This window comes from Leptonychotes weddellii, chromosome 14 (genome assembly GCF_054177405.1).
Source record: "Leptonychotes weddellii isolate Sample4059 chromosome 14, ASM5417740v2, whole genome shotgun sequence".
Classification (NCBI taxonomy): Eukaryota; Metazoa; Chordata; class Mammalia; order Carnivora; family Phocidae; genus Leptonychotes; species Leptonychotes weddellii.
The window spans coordinates 79,857,124-79,884,271 of NC_138382.1; the positions used below are offsets into that span (position 1 = coordinate 79,857,124).

At 59.9% G+C, this 27,148-nt stretch overlaps 3 protein-coding genes across 10 annotated transcripts in view; 2 read left to right on the forward strand and 1 right to left on the reverse strand.

Annotated features, from left to right (window-relative positions):
- CCDC183 (coiled-coil domain containing 183) overlaps positions 1 to 4,732 on the forward strand; it is an 8,591-nt gene extending 3,859 nt beyond the window's left edge. Inside the window, exons 6-14 of the mRNA XM_081803980.1 lie at positions 36 to 158; positions 1,434 to 1,559; positions 1,658 to 1,712; positions 2,242 to 2,342; positions 2,898 to 3,058; positions 3,329 to 3,497; positions 3,584 to 3,694; positions 3,764 to 3,860; positions 4,603 to 4,732. Of these exons, the coding sequence (XP_081660106.1) occupies positions 36 to 158; positions 1,434 to 1,559; positions 1,658 to 1,712; positions 2,242 to 2,342; positions 2,898 to 3,058; positions 3,329 to 3,497; positions 3,584 to 3,694; positions 3,764 to 3,860; positions 4,603 to 4,721 (1,062 nt within the window). The 3' untranslated portion in view covers positions 4,722 to 4,732. The remainder of the gene's footprint in view (positions 1 to 35; positions 159 to 1,433; positions 1,560 to 1,657; positions 1,713 to 2,241; positions 2,343 to 2,897; positions 3,059 to 3,328; positions 3,498 to 3,583; positions 3,695 to 3,763; positions 3,861 to 4,602) is intronic.
- LCN15 (lipocalin 15) overlaps positions 1 to 6,021 on the reverse strand; it is a 22,452-nt gene extending 16,431 nt beyond the window's left edge. The window contains exons 1-3 of one of the 6 annotated variants that reach the window (XR_014140237.1): positions 4,494 to 4,701; positions 3,656 to 3,802; positions 2,797 to 3,005 (exon numbers count right to left, since the gene is read on the reverse strand). The gene's annotated coding sequence lies outside the window, so the exon portion shown is untranslated. Of the gene's footprint in view, positions 1 to 2,609; positions 3,006 to 3,227; positions 3,803 to 4,493; positions 4,702 to 5,773 lie in introns of those variants that run through there. The other 5 variants (XR_014140236.1, XR_014140239.1, XR_014140238.1 and 2 more) reach the window with 5 other exon arrangements.
- On the forward strand, positions 5,191 to 27,080 carry RABL6 (RAB, member RAS oncogene family like 6). 3 transcript variants are annotated; one of them, XM_031041015.2, is made up of 15 exons: positions 5,191 to 5,553; positions 11,739 to 11,873; positions 13,549 to 13,596; positions 16,116 to 16,168; positions 17,064 to 17,155; positions 19,189 to 19,329; positions 19,745 to 19,850; positions 21,186 to 21,289; positions 23,190 to 23,494; positions 23,696 to 23,846; positions 24,808 to 25,017; positions 25,088 to 25,325; positions 25,611 to 25,782; positions 26,243 to 26,340; positions 26,428 to 27,080. In XM_031041015.2, the coding sequence occupies exons 1-15, from the start codon at positions 5,424 to 5,426 to the stop codon at positions 26,614 to 26,616; spliced, it is 2,172 nt and encodes a 723-aa protein (XP_030896875.1). In that variant the 5' UTR covers positions 5,191 to 5,423; the 3' UTR covers positions 26,617 to 27,080. The 3 variants fall into 3 exon arrangements, with proteins under 3 accessions (XP_030896875.1, XP_006745133.1, XP_081660104.1); XM_006745070.3 differs by having other exon boundaries at positions 5,193 to 5,553; positions 26,282 to 26,340; XM_081803978.1 differs by lacking the exons at positions 5,191 to 5,553; positions 16,116 to 16,168 and having other exon boundaries at positions 11,784 to 11,873.
- The last annotated feature ends 68 nt before the right edge of the window (positions 27,081 to 27,148 follow it).

A 27,148-nucleotide genomic window follows, 5' to 3' on the forward strand; every position in this document is an offset into this window, starting at 1 on the left:
ACCGGGCACCCCTGCCCTTGCCCCGTTCATTGTAGGAGCTGGTAGGATACCCCACAGAGCTGGACAAGCTGCAGAATCTGGTGGGCGACTACTGCTCAGAACTGTCAGACATGACAGTCATGTCCCAGGACGCCATGATGATTACAGATGAGGTCAAGGTGAGCTCAAGCCCCAGGGCTGGGGGTCCCTCAGGGCTCCCTCTCAGACCCGTCTGGCCCAGGGTCCATAGGAACACCCAAACCCACACTGCCTGCAATCACTGGCTACCCCACGAGCCTGCCCTGCTCACACATGATGGCCCTGGACACAGAGGGTCCCACCAGACATGGAAGCCTGGAGGGAGACACAGGAGGGAATGTGCCTGGCCCAGGCAGGGGCCATCCCTTCACCCAGTCTGTGCCTGCAAGTCAGGCATGTGTCATCCTCACGAGGGGCCAGTGTACGAAGCCATCCAGTAGTCCGTGAAGAAATGTCACACACTCATTGGCCCATGCTGCAGTGAGAGGAGTGGATGATGTGGGCCCCCCTGGGGCACTTATCTGCTCAGGGAAGCAATGCTTGAGTGGGGCTCTGGAGGTCGGAGGGGCCCGAACCCTGGAAGATGAAGGACAACAAAGGTCCTGGGGCATAACCAGGCCAAAGGAGGTGCAAGTGGCTGGAGCAGAAATGCACAGGAATGGAGCCTGTGAGCCAGTGGAGGAAGCAGGGTGGTTGGGGCTTAGGTCCTGGCCCCCCACCCAACCTGAAGCTCTGGGAGGAGACATAGGGGCAGTGGGATCAGATCTGCATTTCAAAAACAGGCATGCTCTGGCTGCAGAGACCCAAGGGAACCAGAGTCCAGACACTGGTCACCTGGGACAGACCAGTGGTAGCACTGGGTACCTGAACATCAATGGGGCCCAGAAGTCTCTAAAGGTCACCCAAAGGGGTCTGGCGCCGAGTCAGATGTGGACAAGGAGGGGGAGAGCAGCGTCCAGGAAGCATAGCCAGGTGCGGATGGATGATGGGTTTAGCCACCAAAGCAGGACACTGGGGAAGAGACCAGGTCTGGGGGAAGATGTCAGGTTCCTTTTTAGACACATGGAATCACTCCCCGTTGAGCCGGCCGAGGCAGCGGGGAGCCCAGGCTACAAAGAGACATGGGGTCCCCGAGCCCTGGCTGCAGCTGGGGTGGGCAACTCCAGCAGAGGAGGGGCAGGGGAAGGCGGCACCCCTCAGAGGCCCAGCGTGGGAGGAGGAGTCCAGAGAGGAGGGCGGAAAGCAGGAAGGATGGTGAAAGCCAGCAGGCAGGCGCAGTTTAGGAAGAAGGGCGCAGCCAAGAGCCTCCAATGCTATTCCCAAATCTAGAAGATGGGGACTGAAACTGAATGCTGCATTTAGCACCACGGGGGCCTCGGTGAGACATTACCGCGCCCCACCTCCTGCGTCCCCAGATGAACATGCGGCGAGGGGAGGCAACTTTCATCGAGGAACGCAAGGCTCGGGAGAACCGGCTCAACCAGCAGAAGAAGCTGATTGACAAGATCCACACGAAGGAGACCAACGAGAAGTATCGCCGGGTAAGTCCCTGCGGGACCCCCACTGCAGCGCAAGGAACGTTGGGTGGCCCGCTCCGCAGCAGAGGGTGCTGCTCACTTCGTCCTCCCTTTCCTACCAGGGCCGGCGGGACTTGGACTTCCCCTCCAACCTGATGGGTACAGAAACTGTGAAAGGTGAGCACTCAGCTCTCTGCCGCCCCCAGCCAGGGTCCAGGAGGCCAGCACGGCACAGGCCACCCAGTCAGGTCTCTGTGAGGCCAGGTGCAACCTGCAGGGGCCAGGGTGAGGGAGACACCTGCCCCTCCCCAGCTCTACCTGCAGAGGCTCAGTGCCAACAGCCACAGCCCACATCCTTGGGCTCGCTGCCGAGTGTGGCCAAGCCCCCAGCTTCTCCGCTGTTCCCTGTCACCCCAGGGCTGGATCACCCAGTGATTCCTCAGAAGAGTTAAGTCCGGCCCCCTAGACCCTTGGGCTGCCTCTGAGAAGGGCCATAAAGGCCCCATGCCGGGCTGCTTCTGGATGGAGCTGCCCTGGGGCATCCCGGACAGGCCAGGTAAAAGTGCAGGTAGCTCTGATGGGTACCTGCCCAGTTCTCTGGTAGTCTCCCCTGATGCCTGGGCAGGCACAGAGGTGTCTGGTGGCCTCGAGCAGAGCTCCCACGCCGTCCCTGCATGCTGGCCCCCTTCCCCTCTGCTCTGCCCAGTGAGGAAAAGAGAGACCTCCAAGGCGGACATCGAATACCAGACAGATGTGACTGCTTTGGTGGAGAAAGTGAAGACAGCTGTGCGGTGCTCCCACCTCTGGGTACTGCTCCCTGGCTCTCCTAGGGGTGGGGGAAGGCAGGGAGCCCCTTCCCCAGCCCAAGGCCCGGCTGAGCCTGCTGAATGAAGGGACACAGAGCTGCAGCCCCCACGGCTGAAAGTAGAAAGCACTCTAGCATATCCAAGTCACATTCCAGGGGCTGCATGAGCCTGCTGGGATTCGAGGACCCAAGTGCTGAGACTGCCACCTACAACTCTGTCCCTTCCCAAACCCCTAAGACCACAATGAGAGGCCGCCTCTGCCTGGCCCTTGTGTTTAATCCGATCTGGGTTTATTATTAGTAAGCCTTAGCTCCCATCCTCAGCCCTGACATAAGCTTGTCCATCCTCGGACAAGTGGCTCAAAGTGAGGCAGTCTTTCAGGGGTGGTCTCCTCGTCTCTGCCTTGGGCTGTCTGCCCTCTCTGCTTGTCGTGTGGGTCACATGCACTGACTCACCTAAAGTGCTTCGCCCAGTGCCTGGCCACAGCATCATTCCTGACCATGGGGAGGGACCCAGAAGAAACCAGTTCTGCTTCTCCCCACACTGGCCCCACCAGGACATCGCTGGCCGGTTCCTGGCTCAGAGGAACACCGAGGAGAACCTGGAGCTGCAGATGGAGGACTGCGAGGAGCGGCGGGCGAAGCTGGAGGCTTTGATGAAGAAGCTGGAAATGGAGGAGGCAATGCTCAAGTTCCGTGAGACGCCCAGCTCCGTTAGGTACCCTCCAGGCCTCTGCCTTCCACAGGGGCCCCCCCGACTGATCCTCATGAACAGCCCGTGTGGGCTGGGGCCCAGCTCAAGCTGAGAGTGTCCACTGCCAACAAGCTTGCGGGTACCTGGCAGGTGGGGTGGAGGGGCCCAGTCAAGGGGTGCCACATGCTCACACCTGAGCTATCTGAACTCTGGAGCTCCTTAATTTAGCACAGCACTCAGCTCAGGGCTCAGGCTGCCTTGGCCCGGAATCTGTGCCACCATCCTCCCCAACAGCTTCAAGTCCGTGGAGAAGAGAATGAAGGACATGCTGAGAGAGGAGGAAGACAGACTGCAGCTGGCCTACTCCAGCATGACCAAGAGCCAGAAACTGCTGTTGACCATCCAGATAGGCATTGACAACCTCTTCATCCGGCTGATTGGCATTGCCCTGCCCACAGCCCAGGTAGCAGATGCGGTGGGGGGGAGCCGCCTGCACAGAGTCCCTGGGAGAAGCCAGAGGAGAGACGGGATCCTTGTCCCGGCCTACAGAAAGAAGTGGCGCTCTCTGACAGCCTCGACGTGTTTGGCAAGCTGGCGTACTGCGAAGCAAAGCTCCTGTACCTGGCTGACAGAGTGCAGATGCTGTCCAGCAGCGAGGAGGTAGTTGGAGGCTGGGCGTGCCCACGCATCCCACGTTCCCTTGGACTGACAGTCCCCTGTGCCCTGCAGGTGGATACAAAGGTGAGGGATACCCTGGAGACCTCGACTCTGAAGGAGAAGCAGAACACCAGGATCAGCTTTGAGGACCCGGAGGAGGATATGATAGGTACAGGCTCGGGGCTGGGGGCCAGGCCACACAGCCACAGGGAGGGGAGGAGTGGCAGATGGCTCCGTCTGACCAGGACAGCCTGGAGGCACAGGGGCACTACAGGGACAAAGAGGGTGCATCCCCCATTCCCATGGGATTTTAATTCAGGGAGGTGACTTAGTTTGGACACGGAGAGGCTAATGCCATCGGAAGGAGAATTTGTTACATTTCCTGACATATGGGAGCATCACTGCCTTCGAGGAGTCAGAGAGGAGCGAGGGAATGGCCTAGGCCTTTCTTGGGGTTTCTGTAGGAAAGGGGGGGTGGAGGACAGGGCAAACAGCTTCAGATGGGGTTTTTGAACAATTCTGGTGGGCTTGGGGTGTAGGGCTGTTCCCAGTTGCCTGGTGCCTGGCCCTGGGTTGATTTAGGCGGGGGAATATTGGCTTGATGTGAGGGTTTGATAAAGCAGGGGGTCGCGGGTGTGGGCTCTGGACGGGTTGGTGTGCAAGAGAGACGGCTCCCAGCGGCCAGCCTTCTGCCCCCTCTAAGAACTGGCTAGCCCTACGAGTGGCAGCCTCTCCCCGAGCGTGTAAGACCCCAAATGCCAGGGCACCAGGAATAGAGAAAATAAGAAAAAGTAGCTAGTACCTGGCCCTGGGATGAATGCAGGCCAACAGACAGAGCAGAGTGGAAGCAAGCTCGCTGGAGCAGAGGCGCCGCAGGGCGCGGCTCCCCTCCTCCTCGCGCTCCTTTCTAGAAACCTTCCAGTTCGCAGACGTGGACCACAGCTACGTCCCCTCGCGGGCCGAGATCAAGCGGCAGGCCCAGCGGCTGATCGAGGGGAGGCTCAAGGTGGCCAAGAAGAAGAAAAAGTAACCCCGAGGAGGAGGAGCCCCTGCCCCGCCCCCAGCCCCCTAGCCGGCGCTTTGTTAAACAAATAAACATTTTTCCAGGACTGCTGGGACACCGGGGGAACAGGAGTCTCAGACACGAACCCGGGGGACCGCGGAAGTGGGGGGATCACGTGGGGAAGTCGGCGGGAAAGTGGGCTATTGGGTGTGGGTCCGGGATTGAGGGGTGAGTGGGAGGGGTGAGTGGGAGGGGTGGGCCCAGCGAGGAAGCGGACAGGTGTCAGGCCCGCTCCGGAAGCCCGGGGACGGCTCCGAAGGCCCCGCGGCCGACGTGGCTCCGCGCCCACCTCCGCCCGCGCCATCCCGCGCATGCGCACTCTCCGGCGCCGCCGCCCGGCCAGGGCCCTCGCGGCGCCCCTTAGCGCCGAGTCCGCGTCCATGCGCGTCCCGCCGCGCATGCGCGCACCCCCTTGGCCCTCGCGGCACCCCGTAGCCGTGCGCCTCGTCGAGCCGGCGCCAAGATGGCGGCTCTGACAGGCGGAGGGTGGCCGCGCCGGGGGTCGCGGGGGCCGGAGCGGAACCGCCGCGGCTGAGCCCCTGAGCCGCCCTCGAGGCAGGCACCCGGCCGCCGGGACCCAGGACATGGTGCGACCCGCGCCGGGCCGCCGCCGTCGCCGCCGCCGCTGAGCTCGCGGGCCGCGCCGGGCTCGAACGTGGGAGCGGGAAGATGTTTTCCGCGCTCAAGAAGCTGGTGGGGTCGGAGCAGGCTCCGGGCCGCGACAAGAATATCCCCGCCGGGCTGCAGTCCATGAACCAGGCGCTGCAGAGGCGCTTCGCCAAAGGGGTGCAGTACAACAGTGAGTGCAGGCCGGGCGCTCAGGGTTTCTCCGGGGGGACGTGGAAAGTGGGGTCCGAGGGCGCTGCCCCGCGGGCCGCGGCGACTGGGACTTGGCAGAGACCAGGTCGCGTCGCGGGCCCGGAGGCATTGGGGCCCTGTCGCGCCCCCAGGGCCTTGCGGTTTGCGGGTGGATGTGGCAGGTCCTGTTCATCTCTGTTGAAGATATGCTGAGCCCTTACCTGTGGCAGGTACTCTAGGGGCGTTCACTCGGGGTCGGGAGTTGATGCCGGACCGGAGACGAGGTCCTGGAGGACCCCACGGCCGGAGGGTGGGCGACTCGGCCCATGGCGTTCCCCTCTGACCGGTGGGTCCTTCCCGAGGAATACCGGCACGTGTAGAAATCTGTGCGCTTAGTTTGCACGGTAAAATTAGTCCAGGCGTTTCCTGGTGCATTCTGCGGTGCCCTGATTGGCCCGGATAACCTCGTCCAAGAGTGATTCTTACATAACGTGGGGATAGCTCTGTGGTCTGTGACGCTTGAAGGGGTGGTGGGGCTCCCCGTCAATGAACCACGTGACTACCTGCCCAGGAGCTGTGAGATCCAGCTGGCCCTGGTGGTTTGAGCATTGGGATTTTTCTTTATAGACTTTGTATTCAGTTCAAAGGGAATATCATCTACGCCACATATTCCTGCCCCGCCCCCTCCTTTTTTAAAGAAGCATTTGTAAGGGATATATCTGGAAAAAGCTCCAGAAGGCACAAAGACTCTTACTTACTGTAGGAGACTTCTTTTCCCCTGAGGGAAGGAGGATTTATTTTCAGATGCCCCGAGATCCCAGGACGTTTCCAGGCCTGTTATGAATTATGTAAATTGTATAGCTCCTGAACGCTAACTGTTCTCTTGACCTCTTTTAAGTTCTTCCATCTTGCTGTCCCTTTCCTAGCATTATTTAAAAGCTTTTTATGTTGTTCTCTGCTTTTAAATTGTTCCTTTTCAAGTATTTTCATATGTTGCTACAAGATTTTGGACTTCTCCCTACCGCTCCCTTTGCTACTTTAAGGGGAGCGTTCTGGTCTCTATGGTGACCTATTTAGACAGTAATGCACAATATACTGAGAAACTTAATTGGAAAGATCTCTGTGCAGGTTTAAAAGAGTGGTCGTTTTAGTTGTATTCAACTCACAACTTTGTATCTGTTTCTCTCACATTCAGAGAAGAGAATGTTAAGTCACAATACTCATTTGCACAAATCTTTAGGATCTACATTTGGATTCCCTCATTTACTTTTATCACTTATGGTATTATTTTAAACTTAATCCTAGTCTTGTGGAAATCAGAACTGGAAACTGTAAATTTTTCACCTTCTGAAAAGAAATTCCTGAGAGGCACATTGCCTAGCCTTGGGTGGTTAAAGAACTGGGGGGTGGGGGGTGGGGGGGGTGGCTCAGTAGAATTGTTCCAGAGAAGTAAACCCACCCTCAGGTAGTTGGGGGACAGGTTATGATTCCCTAGGACTGCAGGAAAGGGGGTGAGATGGAGAGAAATTGCATTTATAGGGAGTTTGTCTCTGTAGTTGAACAATATGCAACTTGGAACCTTTCTGATTTCCTTTATTTTCCAAAATATCTTGCATAGGGGAAACAACCCAGCAATCTGATGACTATACACTCAGAATTTTTAATGGCAAGAGTTGATGATGTCCAAGTGTAGATGTTGTTTCTTACAGAACCTTGTCCTCTTGGGGCAGACAAGTCATTTCCTTTTAAGTTGCTCTGATAATGAGAAGTGGCTCAGGTCACATGCAAGAGCCCCAGCATACACATCAAATTTAGAATCAAAACCCGAATGAGACATTGGACCATAATTATAGTTTGAAAGTTATTTACATTCAAAGTGGAAGAAAGAATGTTACTGGACTTGGTCTGTCCTTTCTACCATCACTGGACTCAATTTCTTAGCCCTGTTTGGTGAAGAAGCCTTAACTGGGACAACTTTCCAAGTGAGGAAACACCAGTCCTAATGGAACTTGTCAGGAGTGCCCTTGCTCAGGCCTGCATTCCTCACAAAGGATGCCTCCAGACACTGGAACAGCCAGAGTCCTGGCCAGGTGGATCTCAGTGCTAGAATTTAAAAATGAACTTAAGCACTCCTTCACTGACAAACCTTTTGAAAGGTTGATTTCAGAATAAGAGAGCTTTTCCAGGGTAAGAAGGAAATAGCTTTAAGATTATATCAAGATTCCATGAACAGACAAGTCATGTTTGAAAAAGAACCAAAGAGAACCTCTAGGAACGAAAAACATGATCGTGAAAATTAAAAAGTCAACAAACAGGTGAATCAGCATAATAACCAGACTAAAGAGAGAATTGGTGCCGGAAGAGAGATGTGCAGCCCAGAAATGAAGCAGATTCCAACACATGCCTGATAGGACTTTGAGACAGAATGGCGAGAACGGGGAAGAAGCAGTATTGGAGGGAATGAAGACTGAGGATTTTCCAGAATTCATAAAATACATGAAACTCCCAAGAAGTCCAAGTCCAGAGTTTTAAAAACATAGCCAGACACATCATTAGAAATTTTCAGAACATCAGGGCACCTGGGTGACTCAGTCAGTTAAGCGTCTGACTCGTGATTTCGGCTCAGGTCATGAGATTGAGCCCCATGCCAGGCCCCGTGGCTCAGCTTGAGATTCTCTCACCCTCCCTCTGCACTGTCCCCCCTCCCCCCACCCCACTTGTGTGCATGATCTCTCTAAAAGAAAGGAACGAAGGAACAAACAAACTGCGTTCAGAGAGCCAAGCATCACTCTGGCTGAAATGTCGTGGAAGGCGAGGGTGCTCAGCTTGCTTCCTGCACTTGGTAAACTCTGGTGCCAGACAGAGGAGGAAAACACAAGAAGCAGGGTAACCATCCAGTCCTGTCCGTGAGCACAGATCTAATAACCTAGTGAGAGGTCAGGAAATGAGCACTAGAAAAGCATCAGAATATTAATAACAAATCATTGCATTGAGACCAAGTATGACTACCCCAGGAATGCAAGGATTAACAGAAAATATATATTCTATGCTCTACTGTGGATTAAAGGAGAAAAAGCATTATAATCTCAATAAGTGCAAGATAAAATTCTTGATAAAATTCAACACCCATTCATGATTTACAGAAAATAAAAAGAGAAAACCCACTTCTTTTTTTCTTTTAAGATTTTATTTTTAAGTATCTCCACACCCAACATGGGGCTTGAACCCACAGCTCTGAAATCAAGAGTCACACGCTCCACTGACAGAGCCAGCCAGGCGCCCAGGGAAAACCCACTTCTTAGTAAACTAGGAACAGAGGGAACCTCTTTTACCTGTTTCTACCAAAAGGAGGGTATCTACCAAAACCTGTATCTGTATGTACTAATGAGACAGAGGAAGTGTTTCTTTTAAAATCCGGACCAAGGCAAGGACTCCCCACTTTCATTAAGCTTTTCCATTGGTTTATGGAATTACTCCCAGCACAAGGAAAAATAAATTAGAAGTGTGTGTGGGGGGGCAGATATATGCTCTTCTTCAGGGAAAAAATTAACATAAAAAATTAAAAATAAGAGCTTTCCCTTTGTCAGGATGCTGTTAGCTGTAGGAAGCTGACTACTCACAGCATCTTTACCATAGAGCCCAGCCTCTGTTTCTAGCGGTACGATAGAGCTGGTAACCTGAGCAGCCCTTCCCCTAAACCTGAACAGCCCTTCCCCTAAAAACCATTTTAAACACTTGAATAAAACATTTAGAAAAACATCAACACATCACTCAGTTCTTGAACTTTAAATAAAGATTGTACAGCTGTTCATTGCTCTTTTCTCAAAAGCAAAGCAAGTGGATATTGGGAGGGAAGCCAGCTCTGAAGCTGCCCTCTCCCTGAGGGCGTCTGCCTGACCCTAGCTATGTGGTAGTTGGGTTGGGGCAGGAAGAAAAACTGAACCCGTTCTAGGAATCCCTGCACAAAGCCCAAGTGGGTGACCTCCAAGTGGGTTTTCCTTAAAAACATCAATGTGGTCCCAAAAATCTCAAATGGAGAATTTACATAAGGTCTTCCCAGGTTGTTAGTGTTCCAGACGACAGGCAGAAATATTACAGGGGCCCTCTGATGAATGTGGCTTCAACCCAGACCTTAAAGGGGCCCTGTGGATAAAGTTCCAAGAAACGACAAGCTGCTGGTAGAAGATCAGGAAACACTCAGTAAACGAAGCACCCAGGATCCTGCAGATATAGCAAACATCAGACCCTGGCCTCTGAAAACGTCAGGTTTCACAGAACATAAAGTCGGTACACAGTCAATAATAACGTAACAAGTCTGGTGGCAGTTGGTAGTGACCCTTAGGGTGGTGCACATCTTACGATGTATATAAATCTCAAATTAGTGTGTTGTATGCCTGAAACTAGCATATCATATGTCAACTCAATGAAAAATAAAGTCAGTATGTATAATATGTTCACAGAAATAAAAGAGGTTTGAAAATATAAGCAGGAATTTAAAGACTATACAAAAAGGACAAGTAGATTTGAAAAGGAACCTGCCTCCGGAAAGCTAAGCTAAGAAAAGGTAAGAAACTGCAACCATGAAATAAGAACATAACACTATAACAAGTAATATCCAGAGAGTAAAAAGACAGTGCAGTTCCTGACCTGTTCTCAGGATGGCCTGGGGACTGGTGCTCTGGATTTGTCCTGCCCTCAGCCTGGCCAGGGGTCTTCTGGGGACAGGAGTCTGCCACCCCCTGGGGGTAAGCTGCACATGGTCTGTCCTGCTCATCCTCACTGAACGAGGGACAGAGGCCCCAGTGTCGGGGGACTCCCCTAAACTGGCATGCTTCCTGCAGGATGTTCAGGTTCATGACAGGGACCCAGGACATCCCCAGAACTGAGCTTACAGCACAGACATGCCCTGACCTTTCTCCCAGGTTCTCCTAGGTGTTTGGCTTCTGGCTGGAAGCGAGTCTAGATTGCCCAGACCTTGAGGGCAGTGGCTTGTTGTGTCCTATCTGGTGACATGATAAAGTAGGTGATGTTTCGAGTGAAGAACAACTAGCATGTCCCAAAGACTAAAGCTGGGCCTGGGGGAGCATGGGATGGGATGAGGAGGTTGATGTGGTGACCTGGTTTCACAGGAGGAGTAGTGAGTGTTCAAGAGCACAGGGGCTCTGGAGCACTTGGGGGTGCAAGGAGGGAAAAGCCAGATGGCCAGGGGGGCCAGACCAGGACTCTAGGGCAGCTCCTCGGTGTCCTCGCCCAGCCCCAGGGTGTGAAGCACCGTCCCCTGTCCACAGGGCTACTCCAGGCACCTGCCCTGGGTCCAGGAGCAGGGCAGTTCCCTCCCACAGGCTGCCCATCCACACGTCTTCTCAAGCCAGAACCTTCCCAGGGGTCCAGTCCATCACCATGGCCGTCAGCTTTGCTCCCATTCTCACCCTTGCCCCTTTGGCTCTGTGTGGCGTTCCTGACCGCTCTTCTTCATCTTTCTAGAACAAACCAGACCATGGCACTCTTAACACTGAATGCGGCAGGAGCCCGTCTTCCTGCACGGTGCTGCAGGATTTGGCCCCTGCCTGCCCAGAGTCCACACACTCGGCTGCCTGTGGGCTTGGTCACCGCCACGTGTGCGCACCCAACTCCCAGGCTGCTCCATAAATACGTGTGCAGCAAGTAAAACAATCCTGGCTTTCACCCCACCTGTGTGGCCTTGAAAACGGTGGCACTCTGCAAAATTGTGTGCTAAAAATGCCAGGGCTCTGAAAAAGTAGGTTAAGAGCAAGTTACGGAAATCTAGGGAGCTGCCTAAGGAGAATGTCAGCCGCCCCCCGACCCCTCCTGCAGCCTGACCCTGGCCCTGTGTGTCAGGGATCCCCAGGACGTCCAGCTCCAGGGGAGACCACTTTCTTGCAGGTGCAAAGTCTGAGCGGGCTATGACTCCGTCAGCCCGGGGGGAAATGCCTTCGGGGCCCTCCTCTGTGGAACAGGGCGGGAGAGCCAAGGGCCAGGCTGGGGCCATGGCCCCTCGGGGATCTCCCAGCAGCCCAGCCCCAGCGCTCGGCTCTTCCCTGTTTGCCAGCCACATAGGCCACGCTGTGTGTGGAAGCAAACGTGTGTGGCGTGTGGACTCTGTCGATGGCGTTCGAGTTTGCCGCTGGTTTGATTTGGTCCCCTGCTCTGTCCTCTTCCCCCCAGTGAAGATAGTGATCCGAGGGGACAGGAACACGGGCAAGACTGCGCTGTGGCACCGACTCCAGGGCAAGAAGTTTGTGGAGGAGTACATCCCCACGCAGGCGATCCAGGTCACCAGCATCCACTGGAACTACAAAAGTGAGGGCAGGGGGCGGGCCAGGGGACGGGGCGGGCCGGAGGCGAGGGCAGAGCGCCGGCACGGTGCCCCTTGCGGGCTGGGGGCTTTGATGGGTCCTCCCTAGGGCTGGTTCCTCAGAGGCCCTTCCCCGGCGTCCCCAGCCGTGGCGTCATCATGGAAGCCCTGTAGACGTGAGGAGCCTCCTTGAGCAGAGGCGCGATCATGGGGGCACTCACTAGAGCTGCTCCGGGGTGGCCCTGAAGCCCTCCTGGCCACGGGCACGGCTGCAGAGAAACCGACGAGGCAGTGGTGGGGGCTCCGCATGGGGAGCCCGCTCTCAATTCTAGGGACCCCCAAAGGGCAAAAAGTTCCAGGTTAACACGGGCGACATCTGGGGGAGCCGGTAGCTGGTGCTCCCCACTGCACCAGCACTGGGCGCACATGTGTTCCACCAGCAGGAGGGACCCCTCAGTCCCTTTGAGCCCCAGTGCTTTCCCTCTGCAAGACTGCCTGATGGACAGAACATGCCTCGCCTTGCAGCCCCACAGGCAGCAGACAGTTGCTTTGCATGTTCAGAAACCATGAAAGTAAAAGTCCTTTGAACCATTTCAAACATTCCTTTTTACTGACAAAAAAACATAGTTGTGAGCAGGACACGTGGGGCCTGTAGAAGTTGTGACTCCCACCGAGTGATGGCCTAGCCCCATCCCAGGACAGCTGCACGGCCCGGCGTCACCCCAGCTCACTAGCTGGGCTGACAGAGCCTCAGGGCCACAGCCCCGGCACTCCTTCCCTCAGCTTGGGGGCAGGTGCACAGCAGTGCCCCACCTGTCCCCTCTCCCTTAGGAATCGTGGGGATGGAGGGGTGAGCCCACTGTCCTTGCACTTGGGCCGACCACCAAGAGACATGGCACGGAACCTGGGCCCAGACGGGCCATTCACAGGGTCCGCTCCCTGGGTCCTGGCACCCATCCCAGGCAGAGAACCGCCAAAGGGGCTAAGAGTCTCCCCTCTGCGGAGAACGAGCAGAGCACGGAAAGACAAGTAGTTCTGAGAAAGCCTGGTGGCGAGCCATCCCCACGGCCTGTGCGAGCGCCCACCTCCCAGCAGGGCCCTGTGCCAGGTCAGCTCCACCAGAAGCTTCAGTAGAAGCTCGATGTTGAGCAGCCGGCTGGAGAGGGCCAACGTCCATGGAACAAAGTTGAGGCTGGTCGCTGGGTAAGAGTCAGGCCAGAGCATGGTCAGGCCCATTGAGGCCTGCCCCAGCACCCAGAGCCTGCTCTCCAGGTGCACCTGCACCCAGAGTCTGCTCCCCAGGTGCACCTGCAGAGGGGACCCTAGCTATGTGGCCCTGGCCGGGGACGAGCCCACCCCAGGGACATCTGCAGGAAATGGGGAGCATGTCAGCTGAGGACAAGCCAGCGTCGTTCAGTGCAGCCGAGCAGGAGCCTAAAACAGCGAGGAGCCTTGCTGCCCTCCGAGGAAGGAGGCTGCAGCTGGTGCGAAGGCTGTGGGTGGGAGTGGGGTGTCCTTGGTGAAGGCGCTGAGCGAGGAGCCCGAGGTGTCCTGGTGGGGGACCCACACTGGAAGAATGGGAACACACAGCAACACCTGGATGGCCCCTAAGAGCCCAAGTGTGACCAGAAGGTCGAAGGTCATGTTGAACACTAATCTTCATGTCTTCCCCTACTTTAGCCACTGATGATATCGTGAAAGTTGAAGTCTGGGATGTAGTTGACAAAGGTAAGTCATATCTTTTCATCATGAGTACTTTTTCCTGATGCTTTATTCCTTCTGTGAACAGAAGTCCTCCTTGCCCCCCCCCCCCCGCCTGCCATGGCCACCTCGTTGGCACATCCTTATGGGGATCGTGTCCGGCATCTCAGACATGCAAGTCTCTGCGTTCTCCTCAGACTCTGGGTGGACGAGGAGCAGCCCGGGGCTGCAGGAGGTCTGGGCCTTAGAGCAGCTCCCTCCTGTGTCTGGGGTGGACGGGGCGGGACGCCCAGCGGTGACCTGTCGGGACTGCAGCCTTTGCTGCTGAGATGCACATTTCACCCACTGAGGCAGCACACGGTAGTGGGGGGCGGACACGGGTGGCAGAACTGGGGGGGCTCCATACCCAGAGGCCCGCGTGAGCTGTTCCAGGAGCCCCCGCTGCAGCGGCCCCGTGCCCAGAGCTGAGCGCCAGCTTGTTGGCTTCCGAAGCTGCCGCCCCTCGGGGGCACGTGCCCACCTGACTGCTCTGCTCGGGCACCGCCGGCCGGGTGTCTCTGCTCTCCCAGGGAAGCGCTTGAGCTGTCGGGGCCCCAAACCTCCGGGGCCGTACCCATGTGTGCCTGGCAGTCAGGGGCAGACATGGGCCCCCTTCGGCACCCTCTTATTTCCTCCTCACTCTCAGGCCTTGAGCCCGTGTTCCTCCCTCGTGCCAGTGCCCTGTGCGGCCCGTGTGCTGCTGAGCGTGGTCTGACCTCTGACCTGGGAGGCTTGCCACAGCTGCACGTGTCCTCCAGTGAGAAAGGAGACTGTGGTTTCTGGTGCGGAATGTGCCCACCCCTCTCCTCTCACCGTGTTCTCAGGAGATGGGTTTAGGTTCCCAGGACTGATTCAGCTGGTATAGGACAGCCCGAGGGCGAGCAGGAGCACCAAGCAGGAACTGCTGCCCGCCGGGATGCCTTCAACCCTGGTGGGCTTATGTGGGCCTCATGCTTCCAGACCTGGGCCGGCAGCGTGTCTGTGCACGTGTTTGGAAGGCAGCCCGTGCGGCGTGGTTACCGTTGTGGATTTGAGGGGAAGCCTCCACGCCCTGGGGGCTCCCCCCTTGAAGCACTGCCCACCCCCTTTCTGGCTCAGCCCCATTGGTTTGGGGTAGAATGCAGGTTTCCAGAGTGGAGTCCATATTTGGGGGCACAGGGCCCCTTCCGGTCAGCAAGTGACGTTGTCACTGGTGGGAACTGCCCCGTGGTGCAGAGGAGATAGAGCTCCACTCCATGGATCGTGGGTGTGCCCCGCTTCCTGCCTGTGGAAGGCACAAAACCCGCACCACGTGCAGGGACGGCTGGGGCAGGGATCCCTTGGCCCGGCTGTTCATGGTGTCCCACAAGGCGCAGAGAGGGCCGGGGACAGGGTGGCCGCGCAGGCGAAGGTCCTAGGCTTGTGTGTGGGTGCACAGCATCCCCACAGCTCCGTGCTGCCTGGTCCCCCGGGTGAGAAGGAAAAGCCCCCTCTCCACCGCTCCAGCTGCTTGCCTCTTGGACAGGGTCTGAGCGGCACGCACAACAGCAGAGGGCATCGAGTTTGAGAGGCCGAGATCCTGGTGGAGAGCGGGAGAGGGGGCACAGAGGCGAGGCCCGGCGAGTCTTGGGGCAGGGCCCAGAAACTGCTGGTTGGGGCGCCCCCAGGAAGAGAGGGCCCTGGGGAGCAGCCTCGCATCCCCCAGGCAGCGGTAGCTCCCTGAGACTGGGGCTGGTGCTGCAGGCGCCACCGCGTGGCCAGCTTCTGCTGACCTGCGACGGCCCCGAAGGTGGTGAGAGGGTCAGGAAGAAGCTGTGGAAACTGGCAGCAGTCGGTTTTGTAATAAATGAACCCAGTTTGTTGGGGGGAGGAGAGAGCTTTCTTAGTTTGCCCAGGCCGTTCTTCAGACCGAGGGACCTGGAATTCCCAGGGTGACAAACCGCTCCTCCTCCTCCCTTACAACTATCTGGGAGCTAAAGGGGAGGGAGCACCGATGGTTTGGGGCCCTCTAGTGCTCAGGAGCCACTAGGCCGGCTCTGGCACCCTGTGCTGCTCGGGGCCTCGGCCCCGCCCGGGCAGCCTCTGGGCAGCACCTGAGAGACTGGGCTGGGCTAGTCTGTGCGAGCCGACAATGCCCTTTCAGGGCCGGGGCCTCGGCCAGTCCGGCAAGGAAGTGCCGGAGCTTGAACCAGAGCCTGGGTGGCCATTAGGGCTGTCTCGCTGAGCAGCCCGCTGAGCCCTGCCGGGCACCTTCCAGTTGAGGCCGGGCTGTTGGAAGCCCCCAGGGCCTCTCCTGGCTAGGTCGGGGCCGCTGTAGCTGCAGGGAGGTCTCAGTGGGGTGGGGGCTGCTTCCTGCCACCAGTGGGGTGGTTCCGTTGCCACCTGTGAGGGCCGGGGCCCCCCGGGGCTCCTAGTCTGACAAGGATGGCCCTGCTGGAGATGGGGGCGGCATGGGGATGGGACTTGGGAGAAGTGTTCCTCCCTGGGGCCACGACTCCCCCCGTAACTGTCGTCTGTCTTCTAACAAGGGAAGTGCAGGCGGCGAGGTGATGGCTTGAAGGTGGAGAACGACCCCCAGGAGGTGGGTAAGCTGCGTCCCCCCGTGGGGCCCAGCATTCCAGGTGGGGGTCAGGACCCTCCCTGGGACCCCAGTTGGACCAGCTGGCCCCACTCCTCATGGGCCCCTGTGTTGTCCACGGGGGTATTTGGGGATGTCTGGGCTTGCCTGAGCTGTTAGTGGTGACGCTTGCCAGGCCCCACAAGGAGTTTCACGTGAGAGGTATTTAGGTGCACTGGCCAAATGCTGTGGCTCCAGGCACACAGGGGCACAAGTATGGCTCTGAATGGGCTCTCCCGGCAGCCATCACCCTTGACACAAAGAAGTCAGGGGCAGACGGGCACCCTTCCATTCCAGGGAAGCTTTCTCCCCATTGTTTTCGAGGGACCCTGCTCTCTGTCCTCCTGCCCGTGGACAGTCAGTCTCAGGGTGGTGGGCAGCCTCTTGCGCCCCTTTAGGGCAGGAAGGTTGGGTAACGGCCTGGTTTAGGTCTGTCTGGCCCTTCATGGGAATCTTTGCTACTGCCCCACAGTGCAGCCACGCCTGTGTGTGTGCTCTAGAAGGTTCTGTGTCAGCGTCTTCCTCAGGCCTGGAACGCACCCCGCACAGTAGGTAGGGCACTAGGTGCTCCAGCACCCCTCTCGGGCGCTCGAAGGTCCCTGAGGCTCACGAGGAGGGTGCCGCTGGCTAGTGGAGCAGGCCCTAAATCAGGGGTGGAGCAGATGTGGCCCCAGAGCCTGAGCCGTTCACTACTAGAGCCTTCTAGGCAAAGTTTTCTGGCCCCCACTCTTGATAATCTCCTTTACATGTTTTTTTCCAAAATGAAGACTGTGCTTTTCAGCCCTCCCAGGAGACAGGGCTCACAGCTGTGGGAGCCTGCCCTGAGCACCGTCTCATGCTGGTTGTGCCCCGTCCCTAGGCAGAGTCCGAGATGGCCCTGGACGCTGAGTTCCTGGACGTGTACAAGAACTGTAATGGGGTGGTCATGATGTTCGACATCACCAAGCAGTGGTAAGGGGGCGCTGGCTGGAAATAGCCCTCGAGGCTCCTAGTACCGCACCACTGGAGGGCCACCCCTGGGGGTCCAGCAGATTGTAGCGACACCAGCAGCTCAGCCCCATGGAGGCTGTGCCTGGCCGTCTCCGGGCATGTCCACGAGCACAGACGCAGCACGTGGAGGGCCGGCTGCAGGGGGACAGCACGGGGGCGGGGCGTGCACCTTCCACGGCCCCGTAGCCCTTCCTGGAAGTACCGTGCAACATTTGGCAGAATCAAATGGCCATTTGTTTGGGGTTCCCTAAGACACCCCTGACATTCTTTGATTCACTAAGGGGATGCAGAGCTAAGATCCCAGCAAAAGACTACAGAGGGAGGTGCAGGGGTGAGCCTGGGGGCGGCCCAGCGGCAGCTCCCAAGGGGCCCCTCCTCATGGAGTCACATGGGCAACATGACACATGTGAAGTGCTGTCTTCCAGGGCAGATGGGGACCCTCAATTCCCTAGGCCTGCCAGGCGACTGTTGGTGGAGAACACCAGGAGCCCCCGCCCGACAGCCGCCTGGGGCCTGACCGCTGCCCAGGGCCAGCCTTCCTGCAGGCCTCTCCAAGAACGACGGCCTCGGGCCTGCCCTGCGGATGCTGTTCGGTGCACTGCTGGAAGTCTTACAGAATGCAGGAGGAGGAACTGAGCAGCCCTTGTAGAAATGGCCTGTAGGGTCGTCACTCCATTTTCAGTTTTTAGAGTTGTTTTATGATCCTTGCATTTGTAGTACACGTTCACCGCAGCAAACTCAGATGTCAGACGCTGCTGCTGATGTCATTGCTGGGGTCCAGCCAGGTTTCCCCAGGGTGTTCCACACACACACCTCTGTCTTCAGAGCTCTGGGGTCTTACTAACAGGTCTGTGTGGATGCTGCTTTGATCGGAGAATACATTCCCGCACAGGGATCCGACAGGGCCTCCCACCAGCCCTCCTAGCGCACGGGGACGCACTCCTGGGTGCCTCCCATCGTGGACCGCCCACTAGCACGTGCATGAGAGGCCCCAGGGTGGCAGCAGGCGGAGCATCAGAAATGTGCAGAGCAGGGTGGGGCGGCCCTCAGGGCGCAGACGTGCCCTGCAAGAGGCAGCCACGCCGGCCCCCCCCCCCCCGGGTGGCAGCAGGACCAGCGTTTCTCCCATGTAAGCTGCAGTGGTCCCTTCCACCCAGGGGGTTAGAGGTAGCTTTCCCCACATGGAATCTGGTACGGACACTCTTAGCGGCCACTCTGCTCCGGCAGGCCCCCACATCGCTGAAGCCCCGTAGCCTTTGCTGAAAGGCAGGAGGCCCACATGGGGTAGCTGTGGGGGGCCCACTGGGAGGCATACCTGGGCTGCAGGGGGCAGAGCAGGCGCCAGCAGATGCGGGTCTGCCCGCTGGTGCTCAGAGCCTGGGCCAGTTCTCGGAGGCCGGGGACCTGCGAGCAGCAGCACGCTCCCTGCAGGTGGCGCCACTCTGTCTGGGTCCTTGCTGTGGCCAGGGAAAGCAGCTGCACTGACCCCCTCGTGGGTCAGCTGGCACTTGCAGTGGACGGTGCAGGCCAGAAGAAGGCCCAAGTGCACTGGGCCCCGCAGGGTGGAGGAAATGCTAGAGCCCGCGCAGGAGGGCAGACACCCCTGGCCCTTTGTTAACACTCCCAGTGACTGCGTGTAAGTCAAAACTAAAGTCTGGTTTGCCGCGTGGGCATGCGTGTCGGCAGTCTCCAGGTCGGAGGCACGTTACTCCTCCCTTCACACGCCATCTGGGAACCCCAGCCATGGGCCCCAGGCCTGGAGAGCAAGGCCCTGACACTGCAGAAGCAACCCCTCGGAGAGCCCACAGACAGGGTGCGAAGACACCTCATCAAAGGGACCCCCCAGGAAGGGAGCTGGAGAGAAAACAGCAGAAGCAAGGGCTGTTCTATAGGGTGCGGGCGCTCGGGGTCCTGGGCCCCGGACACACAACGGCTTGGGGTTGGGGTCTCGAGGTTGACACTAAGGAGGTCTTTCCTCTCCTGTGCCCCCTAAGGACCTTCAACTACATCTTGCGGGAGCTTCCCAAGGTGCCAACCCACGTGCCAGTGTGCGTGCTGGGGAACTACCGCGACATGGGCGAGCACCGAGTCATCCTGCCCGATGACGTGCGCGACTTCATCGACAATCTGGACAGGTGGGTGGGGCAGCCCGCCCTCCCCAGCTCCGGCGGTCCCTAAGCCAGGAGCCATGCTGCGGCAAGAGGACCTGGGACTAAGGATGGCAGAACCGAGGGTTGGCAGCTGCCTTCCTGGCACCCAGCAGGCCTGCGGGGGAAGGGGGGTGGTCCCTCCATCCCTCTCTGAGGCCGGGGGTCAGGCTGATGCAGCGAGGCCCCCTCCTCTGGGCACGAGCCCAGGCCGGGCGTCACCTGCTGGGCCCTCAGGTGTGGGCCCTGGGAACGTGGGGGCGCTGGCTCCAGCCAGGGGGGTGGGCGCCGGCATCAAGGACAGCCTGGCCCAGGTGTGGCCACTGGCCCAGAGGGGCTGCGCCCTGCTGCCCACCACCAGCTGCCTCAGCCTTCAGAGCCATTTCGTTCTTTTTGCAAACAGGCCTCCAGGCTCCTCCTACTTCCGCTATGCCGAGTCCTCCATGAAGAACAGTTTTGGCCTAAAGTACCTTCACAAATTCTTCAATATCCCGTTTCTGCAGCTTCAGGTGAGCCCCGCCTGTAGGGTGCAGCAAGCGGCCCTGGGTTCTCCGGGGGCCGCTCTGGTGCAGGGACAAGACCACCGTCAGGACTTAATGTGCTGGTGCTGGCGGCCCCAGCATGGCCTGCTCCATCCCCTCCCCTCTGCTGGGCTAGCCTGAGACCCAGGCCTTTCTAGAACTCCCACAGAGCCAGCTACAGGAGAACGCAGGGATCCTTCAGGGGCCCGTCAGGCCGTTTCTGACCAACAAGGCAGGAACTGGAGGCGTAGACGAGTGGGTGCCTCAGGCCGGCACCAACTCCGCTAAGGTGCCCTGTGCCGGTCCCTCTTCCCCGTGGGAGCACACTCGGTGCCCCTCCCCGGGTTGTAGCTGCAGGGAGAGCCCCGCCAGGTCCCACGCCCTCCCGGTGCCAAGGGCTCCTGGTCCCTCGCTCCGTTTCCCCTGATGCCAGCCTCTCAGGTTTCCACAGTGCTTCTCTCCAAACCACGGAAGCAGCGTTGGCGCGCTGACTGACGCGAGGCTATCCCCCCAGGTGTCTCTCACAGGCCCGGCCCCATCTCACCTGGAGCATTCTGCTGAGCCTGCTCTGGGCTGAGAGAGCGTCTCAGGGAGCCCCATTCGGGGGTCACATCATAGTGGGGGCATGCAACATCTTGTCGTCGGGATGCTGGCCCGCGGCCTCTCTGCAGCCAGGGGGCTGCCATTCTTTCTCCAAACTGTGTGGGCCTACTCGGGAGAGTGGTGGTCTTTCCTCTCCCGGCTTTTTCTGTTTGGAAGGAAACGAGGGCCCCACAGACAGGGTGCTTACTTGGTCTCACTTGGAAGGAAGGCTGGTATGAGCAGACTCCTCAGCGGGGTCAGCTGTCCCTGCTCCCTGCCGTTTCCCTCGGGACCCTCCGTGTCACATGTGTCCCTCTATGGATCCCTGTAGCTTCTCATCCACGTGTGACAGGCACACAGATCTCAAGGGAGACACCCCGTGTTCCCTGTGCCTGGCAGTCAGCGCTGCGTGTCACTGGGGGAAGAGGAATGTTGTGTAGGTCACAGCTGTGGCTGATGCACGTGGAAGGGCCGAGGACTGGCCCCGAGGTGGCGTGTGCCAGAGGTCGGAGTGTGGAAGGACAGGGCAGGAGGCCTGGTGTTGGGCATTTCGGAGCCGCTCTGGCTTCTGGGGGCACGTGTATGGCCGGGGCACCGTCTCTCGGGGCGTTGCTCACAGCACTGACCGCGACCTCGGAGCCCCACTGAGCTGCTTGGGTGTCCTGCTCGCTGCTGTGTCCTCCGTCAAGGGCTGGCTGAGCGGGGACGCAAGGCTGAGGGGCTCCCTGCTCTGTCCTCTAGAGAGAGACCCTGCTCCGGCAGCTGGAGACGAACCAGCTGGACGTGGACGCCACACTGGAAGAGCTGTCAGTGCAGCAGGAGACCGAGGACCAGAACTATGACATGTACGTCCGCCCGGGGGCCGCCCCTGGACGTTAGCCCTGCAGGCAGGCTCTGCGGGAGGGCCCGCGTCCTGAGGGCCGACCTCCCTCTGCATGCCTCCAGCTTAGGTCTGTGCCGAGCCCGACAGCGCGGAGTGCCTTCCTCCTGGGCACACCTGATGGCCTGAGTGGGTCGTATGGCTCCGAAAAACCCAAGTCATTTCGGCCTCAGACGTGGCCACGGGCAGGGACCGGAGTGCGGGCAGGACAGTGGCCCTCACTGTGAGGTCAGCCGGCAGCCCTTCCTGTTCTCTATAGCAGGGAGCTTGAGGACTAACGGCCAGTAGAGCACGTGGTCGTCTGGAACAGGCAGCTTGAATTGGACGTGGAGCCTCCGGCCCTGGGCTCCTCCGGTTGCTCCCTGAGGCCCACAGAGCACACTGGGGCTGGGCCTTTTTAAATTGGCCTCACCGGAACCCAGGGGGCTCCACCTGATGGGTGTGCCCCGGGCCCTGCTGACTGCCCATTTGCTAGAGGTGGTCACTGTGCGGGATGCCACTGACCCAGGACAAGTGTCCACCCAAGGCCCTGCTGAGACTGGCCACCCTCGTGTTTTCTGGCGCAGGCTGCTGTGGTTGGAGGTCAGTTTCCCAGATAGTAGAGTAGGTCTTCAGAGAGCTCCTTGACCTTGGGAGGGGCTTGTGGTGCTGAAGACTGGGGGTAGGGATAGAACCTTCCGGTCCTTGGTAGCGGAGGGAGGGAGGTTCCTGGCTGCAGCTGGGCACGGCCAAGCACACAGCTGCGTGGGGGGCGAGCAGCCCTCGGGCAGGCCTGGCCACCGCCTGCTCAGGGCTCTGGTGGCCACCGTCCGCAGCTCCTGGGAGAGGCACTCGCTTTCAGGAACTGGTGACCCTGAACTACCCCTAAACACAGATGTTTCTGTTTTGTTTGGTTCCCACTGAAAGCACCTAAATGTCACAGCTGCCTGTGCTCATGTCCTGGGCGGGGTGCTCCCCCAGCAGGGGTCTCTCCCCACAGGGACTCACAGAAGGGCCTTTGTGTTGGTCCCGGAACTAGCTAGGGTGGTTCTGGGGGAGTGAGTGCTCGTGCACCTAGGCTGCTTGGCTGGTCCCAGGAGGGAGCCCCAGCCTGGTGAGCGGCTGCCCCTGCCATGGAGCCCATCCCGGGGTTGACTGGCTTCCACAAGCTCCTCTGACCAAGAGCTTGGGTACCCGGCACTACCCAGCATGTTGCCCCTGGGGAGATGGCAGCCGGAGCCTCTCCTCCCCACGCGCCCCTCAGCGAGCCCTGGGACCAGGCTGCCCGAGGAAGGCAGCCGCATTGCGGGCTTGGCACCGACGTGTCCGTGACCTAGAACACGTGGGCTAGGCCAAAGACGGGCCAGGGGCTGGGTTTCACCCTCAGCCTGCCCATCCTTCTCCCTCCACCCCGAATCCTAACTTGGAGGTGCAGGTGGCCAGCCCAGACACACCCTTGTCGGTCGCCAGGGAACGGGGCAGCTCTTCATTGTAGACCTTCTGTCGGAAAGCCTGCCTCGGGAGGGGAAGGCGTTGCCACGGGCTGGTGGCGTCACCGGCCTCAGCCCGTGGACAGTGGGGCTCGTCACTGAGGTTCCATCGATTTGGAGCCCCCGGTTTGGGCTGCTCCCTATCTTGGAGGTTTGGGGCCCTCCCCGTAGCAGGTCCTGTGCCTGCTGATGGGTGGAGAGCACAGGGTGTGGGTGAGGAGCCGCCAAGCCTGCCTGTCGGCACTCGCCAACCCCTTCCCTGGTGGGATGCTCTGCTTGATGCTAGGGCGTGAGAGCCGATGAGCCCGAGGGCCAGGACACTGCTGTCACCCTCATCTCAGGGGAAGAGACTTGGGGGGGAAGGCAGATTGCTCACTGCCTGTTCTGTATCCCCAGCTTCCTCGAGTTGATGGAGGCACGCAGCCGTGGCCATGCGTCCCCACTGGCAGCCAACGGGCAGAGCCCATCCTCAGGCTCCCAGTCTCCAGTGGTGCCTCCCAGCGCTGTGTCCACAGGGAGCTCCAGCCCCGGCACACCCCAGCCAGCCCCACAGCTGCCCCTCCACACCCCCTCGGCCGGCCCCTGTCCCCCACCCCCCACGGAGGCCCCACTGCCCCCTGCAGCCCCTGCCCCTCGGCGCAGCATCATCTCGAGGCTGTTTGGGACCTCGCCAGCTGCCGAGGCAGCCCCTTCACCCCCAGGTGAGCCCCGGGAGCGGAGCAGGTGGGTGTGGGTGGCCCCAGTGGTGGAGCACTGGCCCCATGAGCTTGCAGACCGGGACAGGGTCTTCCTCCTTCCTCCTGGGCAGGCGGCCCCACAGCCCAGTCAAATGGGTACAGCCCGGGATAGGCCCGGTGGGGGCGGGCGTTGGACAAATGGGAACTGGCCTCTCCCGTCCACAGAGCCGGCCCCAGCTGCCGAGGCCCCCACCAAAGTCCAGAATGTGGAGGATTTCGTTCCCGAAGAAGGCCTTGACCGGAGCTTCCTGGATGACACAGTACCCCAAAAGGATGAGAAGAAAGTCGGAGCCAAGGTCCTACAAGACAGTGACAGGTAGGGGCAGAGGCCGGGCGGGCCCTCAGTCTTCCCCCAGCCTCCCCCAGCCTCCCCCAGCTCTGGGTGAGCCGAGGGGACAGGCCCCACCAGTTCGGCAGCATCTCAGAGGGAAGGGTTCCGTGAAGCCCCGCACCCCAGGAAGAAGCCTGCTCAGACCAGCCGTCACGCTGCTGCGTTGCTGACGTGGGCTGGGCCTCAGGCTCCATGAGCTCCCTGCCCACAGAGAGGGAGCAGGGGGAGTGAGGCTGGCCTGACCCTGCATGTTGGTGCCCATGACCCACCGTCAGCACCTTCTTGGGCAGAAACCATTGAGAGCATGGGCACTGGCAGGAGAAGCCCAGGGCCGGAGAGCAGCCACCAGGGCCTCCCCGTGACGGGCAGACAGAGCAATTCAGGCCTGGCCTCCTGCCCCTGCTCCTCACCCCTCATCATCGGCTCCTGGGCCTCTCCTGCACGTGCTTCCCCGCACCGCACTGAACGCAGGTCGGACCCACTAGTCCCCAGCATCCCCGGCTCCTCCCCCAGTACCAGAAACACCCCCAGCCCATCCCTGCCCACGCCCTGCACCCCACCATCATGCAGGAGGGTGCCCACTTCACACGTCAACAGCAGGCCCCACCGTGGCTTCTTGCTGCATGCTGGTATCTCCGGCCCTCTCCTTGGCCCCCACCTCGCACCCCCGCCCCCGCGCTGGCCTGCGCCCCTGCTATACCACATACACCAGTGGGTTCCCTTGCAGAGGGGCCCCCGAGACCTAGACCGCCCTTGCAGCAGGTCCCGTGTCTGTCTTCCCACAAACGTTGAGTGCCAAGGGTAGACCAGCCGTCAGTGCCCACGCCATGCCCAGAGAGGACCTCCGGTGCCTGTGGGTGCCGGGGTCTGGAGCTCTGGGTGGGAAGCTGGGCTCTCTGTACCGCCCTGCTAACCTCTGACCACCCTGCTCGTCCCCCCTTTGCAGCGATGGGGAGGCCCCAGGTGGGAACCCGCTGGTGGCAGGTTTCCAGGATGACGTGGACGTTGAAGATAAGCCGCCCGGCAGGCCCCGACTGCCCCTGGGCCCCAGGGAAGGCGTGACTTCTTCCAGTGAGGAGGAAGCAGAGGGGGTGGCGGCGCACCCCAAGACCACTGTCCTGGTCCCCGAGAAGTGCTCTGAGCCAGAGACCAAACGGTATGTGGACGGGACCCGTCCCAGGGGCGGGGGCGGCCGAGGGCCCCCTGACCTCTTCCTTGTCCCGAAGGTCCTCCACAAAGGCCGCGAGGCTGCACAGGGCTGCAGTTCCCAGGGCTGCGGAGTCCCGCCGGCCAGGCGTCCGCAAGTCCCCCACCGAGGACCCCTCTGGAGGGCGTGAGGAGGGCAAGGACCAGCAGGCAGCATCATCAGAGAGTGACCCTGAGGGGCCCATCGCCGCCCAGATGCTCTCCTTTGTCATGGACGACCCCGACTTTGAGAGCGACTCGGACCCTCAGCGGAGAGCGGTGAGAAGGGGACTTGGCACCCACTCAGCTTGGAAGCCCTGGGGACAGTCTCGGGCAGGAATGGCAGGAAGGAAAAAGCGCCTGGCGACATCCCCAGGGAGGGGCTGCAGCGTCCTGGCCCCCGCACTGGTCCCTGCTGGCCACCCTGACTCCAGGTTGGGTGGCAGGGTCTTTCGAGGTGGCTTGTCACCTGCCTGAGAAATGCAGGAGCCCTCCCACGGGGGTCACATGATGGAGGGTGCTGGGGAGGACGCTGGCCGCCCAACCTGCCGGCTCCTTCTCCAGGATGAGTTCCCAGTGCGAGAGGACCTCTCTGACGAGACAGATGAGGATGCTGGTCCTGCCCAGCCGCTCCCACCCCCCAAGCCCCCTGTGTCCTCCTTCAGACTGAAGAATGACTCGGACCTCTTCGGGTTGGGACTGGCGGGAACGGGCCGCAAGGAGATCAGCGATGAAGGTAGTTTGGGGGCCCAGGTGGGCTGGGGGTCGTGGGGTGCATGCCAGGACCGTGTTGGAAGGACGGGCAGCAGGGGGCACCTGGCGAGTGTCTGCTCAGGTGGCATTTGATGGCCTGGCAGGGTGGCTGCGAGCAGCATGCGCTTCAAGTCCCGCCACCTCTGGGAAAAGTCACATGGTCGGTAGGCCTGTGGAGCTCTCATGGCGCCTTGTGGCCCCGGTTCCCTGTCCCTGTCCCTGTCCCTACCCTCCATCCTGGGCCCCCTGAGCCCAGCTCAGAGCTCACGTGAGACGTGTCCCAGAAATTCCTTGTCCCCAAAATGGAGAGGAAAGGACCCTCCCAGGCTCGTGCTAGGGCAGAAGTGTGTCTGCCCGTCGGCAGGTGTGTGCTCTGGGCTCCCACGGGTCTCAGCGCACCTTCTGGGCCGTGCGAGCCACCCAGGCCCCCCCTCCCCATGCAGGCTGGGAAGCCGCAGGCCCATGCTGTGTCTTCTCTGCAGATAAGGAGGGCAAGCCTCCCACAAAAGAGAAGAAAAAGAAGAAGAAAAAAGGCAAAGAGGTAGGCACCCTGCCTCCCACCTCCCTGGTGCCTGCTAGGCAGTTTGGAGTCCTGGTGCCCCCACAACCTGAGCTGCCCTCTTCCCAGGAGGAAGAAAAGGCCGTGAAGAAAAAGAGCAAGCATAAGAAGAGCAGGGACAAGGAGGAGGGCAGGCAGGAGCGGCGGCGGCGGCCCAGGGCTACAGAGAGGACCGCTGTGGATGAGCTGGAGGCCTTCCTGGGGGGCGCAGCCCCGGGTGGCCACCTCCGCGGGGGCGGGGACTACGAGGAGCTCTAGGCCTAGCACCGCCCACCCGCTGGGGTGGGGACGGGCCACAGGCCCACTCCTCGCTCCTGGGGCTGCTGAGCCCGCCCTGCAGGGAGTGGGCTGGCGGGCGGTGGGCGCGACTCTGCGGGCAGCCGGTCCCCAGCGCTTCTCAGGGATGGGACTGAGGCCCAGGAGGCCGCGAGGCTGTTTACAGGGCGGGGCACGTCCTCGTCACCGGCCTGGCTCCTGCTTGCCCCCAGCCCGCTGCACTCGCTCTCCCAGGCCCCCCCCCCCCGCCATGCGGGTGGGCTCCGCTTCCTGCCCCTTCTGGCATGGGGGACAGACCCCAGGCAGCACCGGCACCTTTCCCGGGCTAGGGTCCAGCTTTGCACCTGTGCTGGGCTTGCTGCCAACCAGGCCGGGGGGTCCTCAGACTCTGTTTCCTCTCGTTCTCCTTCAACACTCCGACCATAAAGCTCTCCTGTTTTACTGTGTGTCTGTGTGCGCTTCGCCCTGTATACACGCAGCTCCGCCCCAGCTCCATCTGTCCCAGGTCACCGTG